This window comes from Zootoca vivipara, chromosome 15 (assembly GCF_963506605.1).
Source record: "Zootoca vivipara chromosome 15, rZooViv1.1, whole genome shotgun sequence".
Lineage (NCBI taxonomy): Eukaryota > Metazoa > Chordata > Lepidosauria > Squamata > Lacertidae > Zootoca > Zootoca vivipara.
In genome coordinates this window covers 7,088,697-7,102,495 of record NC_083290.1, presented here as the reverse complement: position 1 = coordinate 7,102,495, position 13,799 = coordinate 7,088,697, and the positions used below count along the sequence as shown (strand labels likewise).

General features: G+C 45.6%; 1 protein-coding gene across 2 annotated transcripts in view; it reads right to left on the bottom strand.

Annotated features, from left to right (window-relative positions):
* TADA2A (transcriptional adaptor 2A) overlaps window positions 1-13,246 on the bottom strand; it is a 34,380-nt gene extending 21,134 nt beyond the window's left edge. Inside the window, exons 1-9 of one of the 2 annotated variants that reach the window (XM_035139678.2) lie at window positions 13,066-13,246; window positions 10,304-10,407; window positions 8,563-8,678; window positions 7,700-7,759; window positions 5,616-5,707; window positions 5,331-5,488; window positions 4,570-4,658; window positions 2,727-2,799; window positions 1,291-1,354 (exon numbers count right to left, since the gene is read on the bottom strand). In XM_035139678.2, coding sequence (XP_034995569.1) covers window positions 1,291-1,354; window positions 2,727-2,799; window positions 4,570-4,658; window positions 5,331-5,488; window positions 5,616-5,707; window positions 7,700-7,759; window positions 8,563-8,678; window positions 10,304-10,328 — 677 coding nt within the window. In that variant the 5' untranslated portion in view covers window positions 10,329-10,407; window positions 13,066-13,246. The remainder of the gene's footprint in view (window positions 1-1,290; window positions 1,355-2,726; window positions 2,800-4,569; window positions 4,659-5,330; window positions 5,489-5,615; window positions 5,708-7,699; window positions 7,760-8,562; window positions 8,679-10,303; window positions 10,408-13,065) is intronic. The other variant, XM_035139679.2, reaches the window with a different exon arrangement.
* Between the last annotated feature and the right edge of the window lie 553 nt (window positions 13,247-13,799).

The window sequence follows — 13,799 nt, the reverse complement described above, 5'->3', positions numbered from 1 at the left end:
GGGTTGCCTGACCTCAGAAAGCAACTGGAGCAGCTCCCCAATGAGGAAAAGGTACAAGTTCATTTAGAGAAAAGGCGAAATAAGAGGCGACATGATAAAATTATGCAGAGAGTAGAGGAAGTGGATAGCCAAAGGTTCTTTCTTCACTCTCATAGCACAAGACCTCGGGAACATCCTGCCCTAAAGCATCACGGGAAAACCTAGCATTTGCCCAGACTTGAACAAGAGCAGTAAATGGCCCTTCCATTATATTGGGATTCTTGTCATTTTAATTTGGCAAGTGAGTCTCCTCCAGCCACAAACTGACTTTAAATTATCTGCTGAAAAGGGCATTTTAAATTTAACTGGGGGGGGGGAATGCACTAGACTTCCATCGAGTTAACTACTTTTTAATAACGCACCTCGACTTGAACTACACGTTTGAAAAAAAATATTGAAATGTTGGGAGTGTCACTAAATAATTCTACAGAGAGTCAGGTAATTGGCTAAGCTGCTGACACAGAATGTTTTAATTAGCCAACTCATCGGGCACATGCCTCAAGCTGGAAGTCCACAGCAGCAAAGTCTGTGGTGTCAATTATCTGCGGGTTGCGGTAATTAGAGGATGGAGTTAAAAGTACCGGTGTCTTTATACCAGGATAGGCGTCACGTGTATAGCTGGAGAGTGGATAGCTTGCCACTTGCTGGATATGTCTATGTTTGAGGTTTTCAGGTGGAGGTATGACTCCTTCCAGCAACATCTGAAGCCAAGCTGGTGCCAAACGTATTGCTCTGCTTTCCTTTGGACCACATCAGTGAGGTTGAGAGCGGGGTCATCTTCTGGGCAGCTCAGAACCTCCAGACACACTCCCCAGGCTTGTGTCGCAAGGAGGTCACTTCAGTGCTGCTTCACCCTCACAGGCGCACTCCATTGCTAATGCGGTTTTTATTATCGTATTTTTTTTTACTGTGATTGTTAGTTTGCTTTGGGACTTTCTTAGCGGGAAGCAATGTGCAAATTGAATAAACCTAAACCTTGGTTATTGGGGGAGGGATGCGGAGGCAAAAAGCAAAGCAAAAAGTTTGGAACTCCTTGTCCGTGATGGTCCTACCTTCAGATAATAACTTTATATCCAAGGGGAAAAGGTGTAAATATCTGCCACACAACCCCACCTTCTTCATATTCTCTCCCCATGGCCTGCTGATGTTCAAATTCGACACCCAGCCCAGAATAGCTATTCTGCAAAATATATGTCACAGAACTCAGCAAGCACACTTAGATTTGAAAGAATGAAAAAGCCAGGAACTCACTTTTTCCTTCGTTGCCTTTCCTTTAACCTCGAGTGATAGATATCTACAACTGCAATCTTCAAAGCTGTGTAAATTCCAGGAGAGAGGGGAGCAAAGAGATGAAAAGAATAAATCCTTCACACTTATAGATAAATATATAGGGAATTAGCACAGAGCTTATCTCCCAAATCCCCAAAACAACAACCTGTTTTCATCACAGCATGAAAAATGACACAGGCCTCAGCAGGGAAGAGACTAGCCAAATCTGGTTTTTGAGATGTTACAAGAGAGAAACCGTCCCAAGGCACAGCAGTGGAAGCAGTTCGAAAGTCTGTATATGAACTGCCGCTCTTTTGAGTCTTATTTTTAGCTGCTTTGATTTGATACATGACATATTTGCATTCCATTATTGAAGGGAGAAGGCGTCTGAATGCCACTCGCTAGGAATCACAAGCAGTTGCATTTAGATGTTGCACCCGGGGTCTTGCCTGTGGGCGTTCCATAGGGGCATCTTGCCAGCCACTGTGAGAAGAGAATCCTTACACATGACCTTGCAAGCTCTTTCTATGAACTGTGTGTGTGTGGTGATCCTTATTGTTTTAGGGTAAAACGTGTGATGAATTTATAGTTGGGAGCTGCCTTAGGAGGGCTTGCTCTGAGAGGTGGCACAAAAATGCTAAAATGTACAATGTGCCCATGTGGTGTGGGACCTTGCCCCACTGAGGTGGCTCCCGCGCTGCAGGATGTGCATGTGAAGAAGGGCTTGCTAAAAGCCAGATAGCACATAAAACACCAATGTTTCAGGGATGGCTGATCCAAACATGGCTCCCCCCAAAAATCAAGAATTGTAACTGAGGTTGAAATTTTGCAGTAGCAAACAGTGTGGTTCTGGGGCGCCGGTGGTGCTCCCCTGACCTCCTGACAGCTGAGCCACTACTGCTTATCAGGAGGGAGAGGGGTGAGGCGGCAGGAAGAGGGGGAAAGTGCAAACACTTCAGCAGAGCCAAACCAGAGCCCCTGCTGCTGCATTTGCACCATGCTGGCCTCACTGCTGCTTCACCCACTCTTTCCTGGTAAATGACAGGCACTCAGTTCCCGGGACATCAAGGGAGTGATGCCCCCTGCAAAGCTACTCTGTGTGTGTGTGTGTATGTGTGATATATGTGTGTGTGGGGGGGGGTATTCAGCAACTCAACACAGTAAAAAAAAATTACCATGTAGAATCATAGAATTGTAGAGTTGGAAGGGACCCCGAGAGTCAGCGGAATCTCAACAAATTGTTCCCCGTCCAATTTGAAACCACACTGGACCCTGCTTAGCTTTGCAAATGTGCTCGCAGTTTTATTGCTGCACCACTAAAGCAACTGGAGGACCACTAAACCATCCCTTGTTGCTTCCAATGTCTGAGTGGAGATAGCCACACATTTCCTCTTATAGCTTCACAACACAAAACACACCGTGTAAAAGCTCCGAGTCATCCTCCACAAAGTCGATATCCCTTAAATCCCATTCAGCATAGTTGTCAAATTCCTGTGGGAGGAAAAACAACAACAACTATTGACACAGATGCTGGCAGAAGCCAGGATTTCCACTGTCCAACAACAGAAAGCATAACAGAACTTGAACATTTCCCTGTGGTATAAAAACTTACGGAATTTGATCGCTACGGGGGGAAATAAACACTTAAATTACAGGTTTCCGAGGGAAAGGAGGGCCCTGAACACTTCTATGCAGTTTAGTGGGAATTTATTTCGTATGTTTCAGATTTGGACAGGCAGCAATCTCTCCCTGCGCCACCCAGAGAAATATGGATGTCAGGATTTAAGATTGGGTGTTGCTACTTTATTTGCCCTGCCTTGTTTTAGATATCTTTAAGTTGATATTTTGCTGTGGCTTGCATTTAATACTCTGAAAATAAACAAAATAAAAACAAACAAATAAACAAAATAAACAAACAAACAAAAGGTTGTTTTTTTTAAAAAAAGAAATTTGTGGGTTTTTTTAAGGTCTCAAGAACCATCAATTTAATGCAAAGGCAGAGATAGTAAAAATGACAAAAGAGCTTTGCAACAAGCCCTTCATTACCAAGGCAGCAAATGGACCACACCACCAGCAGTTCTTCTCACAATTCCTGGGGCTGTCCTTGGCGATTTGGGTCAGTTTGCTGCCTTGAAGACCTGGAACCAGACGCCTGCACAGCTGTGGGTTTTGGTTTGGTGTAGGAGGGTAGGGAATAAAATAAGAGGAAGCCCAAAGTGTTGCTTGTTGATACGCCCACTTCCAGATCCTGATATGAATTTAGCAGGAACTTGATGCCAATTCATCAGCTTCTAACAATAACAATGATAGCAGCAGATAATTTGCAGCGACTCATCTCCAGTTGTGAGCATCTCTGCTGCATCGACTGTGCATTTAGTCAATCTTGCTGCTCCCCCAGCGGGTTCCAAGCGGTATTGCATCCTTTGCTTGTTTATTAAGTGCCCAAGGCTAAATAACCAAGCCAAGCCTCTAAACCAGGGGTGGGGAATATCAGACCCAGGGGCAAAGTGTGGCCCTCCATGCCTATCTGGCCCTTGGAACTCTCCACAAGCCACACTCCTTATCCCCCGATTCACACCTCTCACTGCTCCAATTTCCACCCGGAGTGTATTTGCCTGACTGGGATGCGCCTTGAACTCTGATCATGCCTCCTGCTTGTCCTAGAGAGGGGAGGGTGAGTAGAAACTAGCCCACTGCACAGTTTTTTTTAAAAAAAAATTGTATTCCTTGCTCTGCCCAACTTTGCCTCAGGCAACCTTTGCCCACTATGTGGCCCTTGGGAGGTTTGTCAGAAAAGAATGTGGCCCTTGGTTCCCCAACCCTGCTCTGAATCACCACCACCACGAGATGAAAATCCCACTATAAGCTCCAAAATATGACATGAGAAATACATTGCAAGTGGTACTGAGAAGTATCACATGCAGGGACGAGAAGGCTTTCATTTCATTCATTCATCCCTGCTCCCCTCTGCCCCAATTTCATGAATTCGTTTTTGAACAATCACCCTTCAGTATGGCTCTCAGCGTGCTTTACGAAAACAATCAGGAATCAGGAAAATAACAAACAGAATTGTAGCGTTGGAAAGGGACCACAAGTGCCATCTAATCCCACCTCCTGCAATGCAGGAAACTTTTGCTCAACGTGGGACTCAAAACCAGCACCCTCTCATGCTGTACCAACTGAGCTATCCCAGCCAGAACAACATTCATCCTATTTGTTTCCGGCAGGAAAGGCAAAGAGCCACGCCAAATGAGTTCCTACCTCAATGAAGTCTGCCCTTGCTGGCATGTATCCTGCCATATCCCTGGAGAGCAAGGAATCAAAGGTAGGTCGTGGAGGATCCTCAGCAGCTGGGAGGGGGTGGAAAGCATGTTTTAGTAGTTGGGCCAATTTTTTTTAAATAAACCATTTGCACCTCCCCTCCTCTCAAAGCAACGGAGGAAAAAATGGTTTGAATAGCATGCAGGGGGAAGGAAGTGCATTTGTTAGCTTAATTTTTTTAAAAAAGTTCCTAAGTTAATAACTTGCTATTAATTTCTGTAGTGCCAACTGTACTTGTCACTGATTCATGTCCCTGAAGGCCCAACTCTAGACACAGAATAAGGCATGGGTAGCTAACACAGCGGTCACTGGCCTGCATCTCCAATCGTCTCTGACTACAGTCATACCTCGGAAGTCGAACAGAATCCGTTCCGGAAGTCTGTTCGACTTCCGAAACGTTCCAAGGTGCGGCTTCTGATTGGATGCAGGAAGCTCCTGCAGCCAATCGAAAGTCACGGAAGCCCCGTTGGACGTTCGGCATCCACAAGAACGTTCGCAAACTGGAACACTCACTCCCAGTTTTCGATTGTTTGGGAGCCGGAATGTTTGACTCCCAAGGTGTTCGGGAGCCGAGATACGACTGTACTGGTTGTGCTAGCTAGGGCTGATGGGAGTTGTAGTCCTAACAGCCTCTGAAGGGCACCACACTGGCTACCCTAGGAATGCGAAATGCTGCCTCTGTCCCTGCCATGGATTCTTACGATAAAACGGGATGGCTGTGTCACTGTGTTGATTCTCTTCCGCTTGCTTCAGATTTAATAGCGTGGAGGCAAAGAGGGGGTTGTTGATGAAATGCTTCATGTAATGTTTTTCACACTCCTCTTTCGTCTTTGTGTTCATCTGATTTGCTACATCCTGCCTATAAGAGAGAGAGAGGAGGGGGAATAGTTCTGGTTATGCATCGATCAGGAGGAGGATTGCTCTGTTTTGCATTACCCACCAAAGCAGGACGGATCTCAATGTTTAATCAGGCATAAAACTCTCACCAGTTTCCAAAGCCACAATCCATCACCGCTTCTAAGAGGGCCATTTCTTCTTGAGCTGTCCAAGTCGGATCAAGGACGGGGAAGTTGGATGTCTGGCGATGTGGGGAAACAAGGAACGGAATCAATTTTGGCTGCGATTCTGAGCATGGCGTTCAGCAGCTTAAATCCCACCGATCACAGCCTTTAGTGGCATTTTGAACTTGCCTCGTCACCAAAAAATCAAAACGAGGGACAACACGTTAAAGCACATATATATGAACGGCACTCTGATCTGTGTTGACATCATTATCAGAATATAACCACAACATACTCTTATTAATACAGATCACATGCATAAGATACATTTAAAGCACATGGCCTTCCCCAAACAATCCCAGGAGCTGTAGTTTGTTAAGGATGCTAAAAAATGTAGCTTGGCCTGATCCAGCAGGCTATCTTATGTTCTTAAATGGTGTCCCTAACTCAGTGACTTCCTCCAGATGCTGCATGTCAAATCTGGTATGCGAGACTGCAAATGTCCATTGCTGAGTGGTACATTTCCTTAGGTCTACATGTATGAAAACAAATTATTCCAGTAGCTGGGGAACAAGATATCAGACTGCTGCTTTTGAAATGACAGTTTAAAAGCTCCAGAAGCATGCCACAGGAATTTCAAATTATTATCACGTAATGTAAATATCTCACGAGCTATAATTACTGTTAGCTCCTGAAAGCGGTATTACAGAACACAACGAAGACCTCTTCATTTACTTATCTGTGGCTGTAATTCCAGAAGTAACATGGGCATGACAGATTGAAACACAAACAAAACACACCACATTACCCCCCAGAAAAACAACCACTGTTCAATGGGAAACCTGTTTTAGGAGTTTCAATGGAACAGAAAACGTAACTGTTCTTTGTGACATAACAATTTAACTGGTTCTCTGGTTAATTCAGTACATGGGGAATAACATTATTGTTCTATAAAGTAATATCTAGGGTAAAGGTAAAGGTACCCCTGACCGTTAGGTCCAGTCGCGGACGACTCTGGGGTTGTGGCGCTCATCTCGCTCTATAGGCTGAGGGAGCCGGTGTTTGTCCGCAGACAGCTTCTGGGTCATGTGGCCAGCATGACTAAGCCGCTTCTGGCGAACTAGAGCAGCACACGGAAACGGCGTTTACCTTCCCACTGGAATGGTACCTATTTATCTACTTGCACTTTGACGTGCTTTCGAACTGCTAGGTGGGCAGGTGCTGGGACCGAGCAACGGGAGCTCGCCCCATTGCAGGGATTCGAACCGCCGACCTTCAGATCAGCAAGCCCTAGTCTCAGTGGTTTAGACCACAGCGCCACCCGCATCCCCCAATATCTAGGTTAGAGGTAGCCAATGAAGTGCCCTCCCCCCCCCTTGCTAGACTACAATTCCCACCATCCCTGACCATTTGGCATGCTGGCTGAAGGGAATTGGGAGTTGTTGTTCACAGACAGTATAAAGAGAGAGCACCACACTGGCTACCCCTGATCTAATGAATCTTCTAATGCAAAGTGGCTAAAACCTGGTCTAGGCGGGACTAGATTGGGCCTTCCAAGCACATTTTTCTGCTCTCCATCCCCAAGACCCCACTCATTTTGGAAACGTCTTCTTCTTCTTCTTTTAAGTAGACACAGTGCTGGGGTGGGCAGAGTCATTTAAGGCGAGGGGGATGGAAATTGCCCCCTCCCTGGTTGCCAGTGATCATTAGTGACCATGAGCAGCGAGTAGGCAATATCCTAGGGCTGATCTGCAAGCATTGGCTGAGAAGGGGGGGCTGTGCATCCTATGTGCTTGTGTGCACAAGTCTGGCATCACCACAACTACCATTGGCTTCTGACCTCAAATCCCCATTCTAGCAAAGATCAGGCATCCCCAACCTGTGGCCCTCCAGATGTTTTGGCCTACAACTCCCATGGTCCCTAGCTAACAGGACCAGTGGTCAGGGGTGATGGGAATTGTAGTCCAAAACATCTGGAGGGCTGAAGGTTGGGGATGCCTGATCAAGGTGTATCTCCCACAGATTGTCAACGCGAAGAAAAAGCAAGGTAATCAGAAAGGTGTATTTACCACTATTTCATAGGTGTGGTCACTCTGGTGTTTCTTGTACTCAAATCCTATTGTGAAGCACTGCAAAACAAAGGAGTTTGCCACTAGGTTACTTTTCTTCCTTTTTTTCTGTAGATGGGAAACAGGGACTTTATACTGACCATAAAGAGGTAAAGGGAAAAGGACGCTGGGATGCCTCGATCACAAACAATACATCCCTTTCCCTATAGTTATTTCCTGGAACCTTTCTAAGAAACAGTTTCCTTTTATTGGTGCTGTGCAATAAATAAACTGTTAAGTGGAAATAACACACTGGACAAAGGCGCTGACTCCGGCATATAACACCGTTGACTATAATTCAGAGTCTCAGGTTGGCAAGAAGACTGCTTTACAACAAAAAAACAGCAAGCTGTTTGCAGGTGACTTCCGACAAGACTTTGGGCCCAGCTTGGAGTTGTCAGCCCAGGGAGTCAGCAGCCATTTTAGGCTAGTAGGCAGATTTGTAATTACGAGAGAGCCCCATGGGAGACGGTCAGAAAATGGCTGCTGTGGAGGCATGCTAAAATAGCTTCAGCGTAGGAGAGGCTGAGCCAGTACGAACAGGGAATGAGCAGGAAGCACAAACAGTTTCTCAGGTATTGTTGATTTCTGAAGACCTTCGGAGACCTTTCACAGCACCGCAGGAGATAATGGCAGGCACACTGGTGCCAGCTATACAAAAGAAAAAGAAAAAGCGGCGGCAAGAGCTGGGAGCTCTTGTCTATTGACATGCCCTAGTCTGCTTCCTGGTGATCTGGCTACTTGGCTTTCAGCATCCTGGGAGAACACAACTGGCTTGGTAACTCAACCCTCCTTCCTTTCTCTCCGTGTAAATGTAAGTTTACCTGCAAGCACAGCAAGAAGGGAGGTGGGCCGCACTCTGCACACTTTATGTAAGGTTCCGCAAGGTAAGAGGAGCACCCTCGGCACGGCGGCTTGTCAAAAGGGTCATCTGTAAAGCCAACAAGACCAATACGTAATAAAGCTTGGGCGCCATTTTGCAAAGCTAACTCCTTCACTTGTTGTCGGCGAAGAAACTGACACAGCAATACATCTACATGTTAAGATAAATAGGACACGGTGGGGAAAGTTTGTGGAATATTTGAAAAACCCTAGCATGCAACCCAGTACATTAGTAGGGCTAACTTAAATCAAGCAGTTAAAATTATTATCAAGAGAAATGGAAGAATAACTTTAAAATGGAAAATGCAGTGTTAAAAATTGAAATCAGAAAAGAAACCACAAAAGGGGGGAGGGAAGTCAAATATGTAATTGTACCAGATGTATTTGTTTGAAAGGTGTGTAATTGATTTATTTATTGAGGGGAAAAAAGAAAAAGATAGATAAGAAACTGCCCTATACTGAATCAGGCCATTGGTCCATCTAGCTCAATTTCAGATCAGAACATTTCCCCAGCCCTTCCTGGCGATGCTGTGTTTTGAATCTGGGACCTTCTGTGTGGGTCAGCGTGTTTTTGTGCCAACAGACACTAGTTGGGTGGACACTGAAACTACTACATGTCCCTAGTGACACTAGCCATCAAAACTCAAGCTGGTTCATATCTGTTCAGCCCCATTCTACGCAGGTGCAGGAAACCTTTGGCTGCCCAGACACTGCTGAACTACAACTCCCATCACCCCCAGCAAGCACAGCCAGTGGCATGGGGTGATGGGAGTAGAGTAGTAGTTTAATAATATCTGGAGGGACAAAAGTTCCCCTTGCCTGCACTAGTTCAGATGGAATGCCAGGAAATGGATTTTATATATCAATAGGCGGAATCTGTAACAAAAGGTTGCAGTTCATAGAATCATAGAGTTGGAAGAGACCACAAGGGCCATCCAGTCCAACCCCCTGCCAAGCAGGAAACACTATCAAAGCATTCTTGACATATGCCTGTTAAGCCGCTGCTTAAAGACCTCCAAAGAAGGAGACTCCACCATACTCCTTGGTAGCAAATTCCACTGCCGAACAGCTCTTACTGTCAGGAAGTTCTTCCTAATGTTTAGGTGGAATCTTCTTTCTTGTAGTTTGAATCCATTGCTCCGTGTCTGCGTCTCTGGAGCAGCAGAAAGCAACCTTTCTCCCTCCTCCATATGACATCCTTTTATATATTTGAACATAGCTATCATATCACCCCTTAACTTTCTCTTCTCCAGGCTAAACATACCCAGCTCCCTAAGCCGTTCCTCATAAGGCATTGTTTCCAGGGCCTTCTTTCAAGATACTCCATTCCATTACCCTTCCCACCTGGATTTCTGTTCCTGCACACTCCTAAACAGTCAGAATTATGTGGCCACTGAGCAGGCTGGTTTTCTGGGTTTCCTCTGTAAACCCTGGGGTTTCCCAAGGCTGCTACTACCTCCCCTTTGAATGTGGGTGGGGCCATTTTGGCTACAATAAGGAACAGCACCCTCTGAACATGAGAAACAGAAGGAAGTTGCATAGCCACATATCATTCCACATTCACTTATGATCTCACCAGATCAGGGGGTATCTTTCACCTGGCACTATTTCACCTACCTATTTACGAAAGTTGGGGATTTACATTGCAAGCACCATCAGCAACCTTTGAGTGACTCTACTTACTGCTGAACGATGTCAGACGCTCCATGTTCCTCCCTTGGGCAGCTGAACTTCACTTAAAGACTACAATCTCTCATCGAATGAAGCTTTCCAGTGTCGCTCAACCCCTGTAAAAAGAAAAAGAAAGATGTGTGCCCGTTTGTAGGCCCCTAGAATAAAAATATAGGAATACAGGAAGATGCCTTATACTGAGTCAGACCACTGGGCCATCTAGCTCAGTACTGTCCGCACTGACTGGCAGCAGCTCTCCAGACAGGAGACATTCCCAGCTTTCCAAGGTTTCAGGAAGGGGACGCTCCCAGCTCTGCCTGGAAATGCCGTCAATAAGAAATAGCATCATTGGTCCAGTATTGTGGAAGACTCTGCAGACAGAGATTCAGCAGTTGCCTTCTGTTTCAACTTGTGCCCACCTGACCACTTCAATTGGCGGAACTGATACTTTTACATAATATCCACACCGCTTCTGTAAGAACATGATTGTCTAGTGTGGCAGCACCGACACTTTGGAACTCCCTGCCTATTGTTATCAAACAGGCTCTTTCACCCATCCTTTTCTATGGCTGCTGAAGATATTCTCATTTAGATTGTGTAGAACTGTAGAAGTTTTAATTTATTTATGTCTATTACATTGCAGTTTAAACCTTATCTATGTTTTAAATGATGGCTGTAAATATTCAGTAGTAATTTTATTTTATCCTTTTTGTAAACCGCTTTGAAGTTTTTCTACAATCAAGCAGTATATAAATTTTATAAAGTACAGTAGATAAAATGAAATGAACCTCCAAAAGCCTGTTGAAATCTTTTCTATTCCGCCAGGACCATGCAATTAAGAATACATCTTTCCACAATAATCGATGTCTGATTTTAACTTTTTTAATTGCTTTTACCGTAGTTTTATGTTCTGTTGTTGTAAACCGGAGGGTCCGGTTGGGCCCTCATACCTCCAACATGCTTAGTACTAACACAGGAGCACCACAGAGATGTGTGCTTAGCCCACTCCTTTACACTCTCTATATGTGTGATTGTGTTTCTGCCCACCCTAATAATAGGATTGTTAAATTTGCAGATGACATGACTGTGATCAGGCTCATCTCTGATAAAAAGGGTGAGATGAGGTGGAGCAGTTGATAAAGTGGTACAGAACCAACAATTTGCTGATAAATACAAAGAAAACAAAGGAGCTGGTGGTGGACTTTAGGAAGCAGAAAATCGATGTCCAGCCTCTGTTGATTGATGGAACTTGTGTGGAGAAGGTGACAACGTTCAGATTTCTGGGCATTGAGTTACAGGAGGATCTGTTCTGGAGTGACAAAGAAGGCACAATACAGACTGTATTTTTTGAGAATTTAAAGGAAAAATCATCTTCCGCAAAAGTTGCTGCTTGCATTCTATCGCTGTGCCATTGAGAGCGTGCTCACTTATGGTTTATGTGTGTGGTATGGCGTGCTATGGTCCATGGGGTCACGAAGAGTCGGACACGACTAAACGACTAAACAACAACATGGAAGCTGTACTTCTCGGGAAAGGATAGTGTTGTGCAGAATTATTAAAATAGCAGAGAGTATCATTGGTTGTTCACTCTCTACCTTAGAACATATCTTATACCATCAGGTGCCACAGAAAGGCATTAGATATAAAGAGACCCATTGCATCCTGGTCATCGTTTCTTTGAGCTCCTGCTATCGGGACGGAGATATAGAGTAATGCGAGAATGAGCCGTCTCAAGAACAGTTTCTTTCCTAGAGCAATTTTGGCCTTACATGGAAACTCTGGGCTCTGAAGTCATCTTATTTATCTGTTATATTGTTCTGTATTGTATTGCGTTTATCAGTATTTTATGTGGAGTGTCCTATTTGAGTTGATATAGCAACCGAGAAATTTCGTTGTTCCCGCAAGGGGACAATGACAATAAAGATCTATTCTATTCTATTCTTTATCTATGTTTTTTATAAATACAGTACGGTAATAGATAAGGCATCTGGAGGGTCACAGGTGTTAACACTGAACATAAGATGGGACAAAAATCAAATTTGATTTTAACAGCAGTTCTATCAGTGAGCAGCTGAAGCATGTGGCAAGTGGGGAGGGGAGGCAGCAGGGTCTAAGGCAGGCTTCCTCAACCTGCTCCAGATGTTTTTGGCCTACAACTCCCATGATCCCTAGCTAGCAGGACCAGTGGTCAGGGACGATAGGAATTGTAGTCTCAAAACATCTGGAGGGCCGAGGTTGAGCAAGCCTTGTCTAAGGTGTACACTGTGGGGAAAAATAAATCAAGAACAACAAAAGAGGTGTGTCTGTGTGATTATTGGGGGGGGGTTAGATTCCCCCCCTTCCATCAACGGACTCCACCAAGACACAGATCTTGACAGGCCCTTCAAAATCAACATTCCCTTCCTACTCCCCCCCCCAACCTTTTATAGTCCCTCCTCCCCGCCTGACGCCTTAACGTCACATCGACCACGCGCTCCCTCGTCCCCCCCCTTGGCCAATGAGGTGAAGCAGGGGGCAGCGCACGCGAGAGCGAGTTCCATCCGGGCTCCGCCTCAAACAGCGAGAGCGCACGCGCTGACCAGGGGCGCGCCTGGCGTTCGTTCCATTTCCCCCTCCCCTGCTGAATGTGTCGTTCCTTTCATTCCCTTCCCCCCCCCCCGCCCCAACACACAAGCCACCCGGTTACTTCCGCTCTTCCGACACAGCCGCCCCGCCCCTTTTCTCTCCCTCTCCCCCCCCGCGAAGCACACCGCGCAGCCCCGCCCCTTCATTACCTGCCTCGCTTTTGCTAGTCTTTCGCTTGCTTTGCCGACTCGACCCGGCTTTAAATTACGTGCGTTCCACGCAGAACGGGGCGGCACAGGCGGCCCCTCCCTCTCCCCTTCGCAGCCGTCCGTTGCGCTCACGCTCTTTCTCTCTCTCTGGAACGTGCTCGGGCCCGACGGGTGGCTGTGCACGTGGGCTGTCGAGGCCGCGTGCGCGTGCGCGCGCTCCTGCTCCCCTCCCCCTCCCGTCTCCCTCCTCACCTCAGTATACAGTATACTACTGTACTGTATATATATTCTCACCTCACCTTATATGCACATAAGTAGAACGAAGAAGGCTCAGGGTAGCCGTAGAATATATTCGTAATGTGCCAAGATTACTTGGGAGTAAACACTTTTTTAAAAAAATTAATAATGCTGGTTTTCAAGTAAAATGAATAATAATAAACTAATAGCAAGGGAAAACGGATTACACAGCTGTGGGGCACGACAGACAGAAATGACAATACATTGCTGAGGAAAAATTAAGCACGTGTAGAATACCCTGTAAAGAAATAAATGTTGAGAAAGCTCTATGCATGCCATATATTTAAAGCATATTTAAAGCACATTGGTAACAGATTTATTCCCACCCACCCCAAATACTGGGAACTCTTGTTTAGGCATAGCTGTCAAGTTTTCCCTTTTCTCGCGAGGAAGCCTATTCAGCATAAGGGAATTTCCCTTAAAAAAGGGAGAACTTG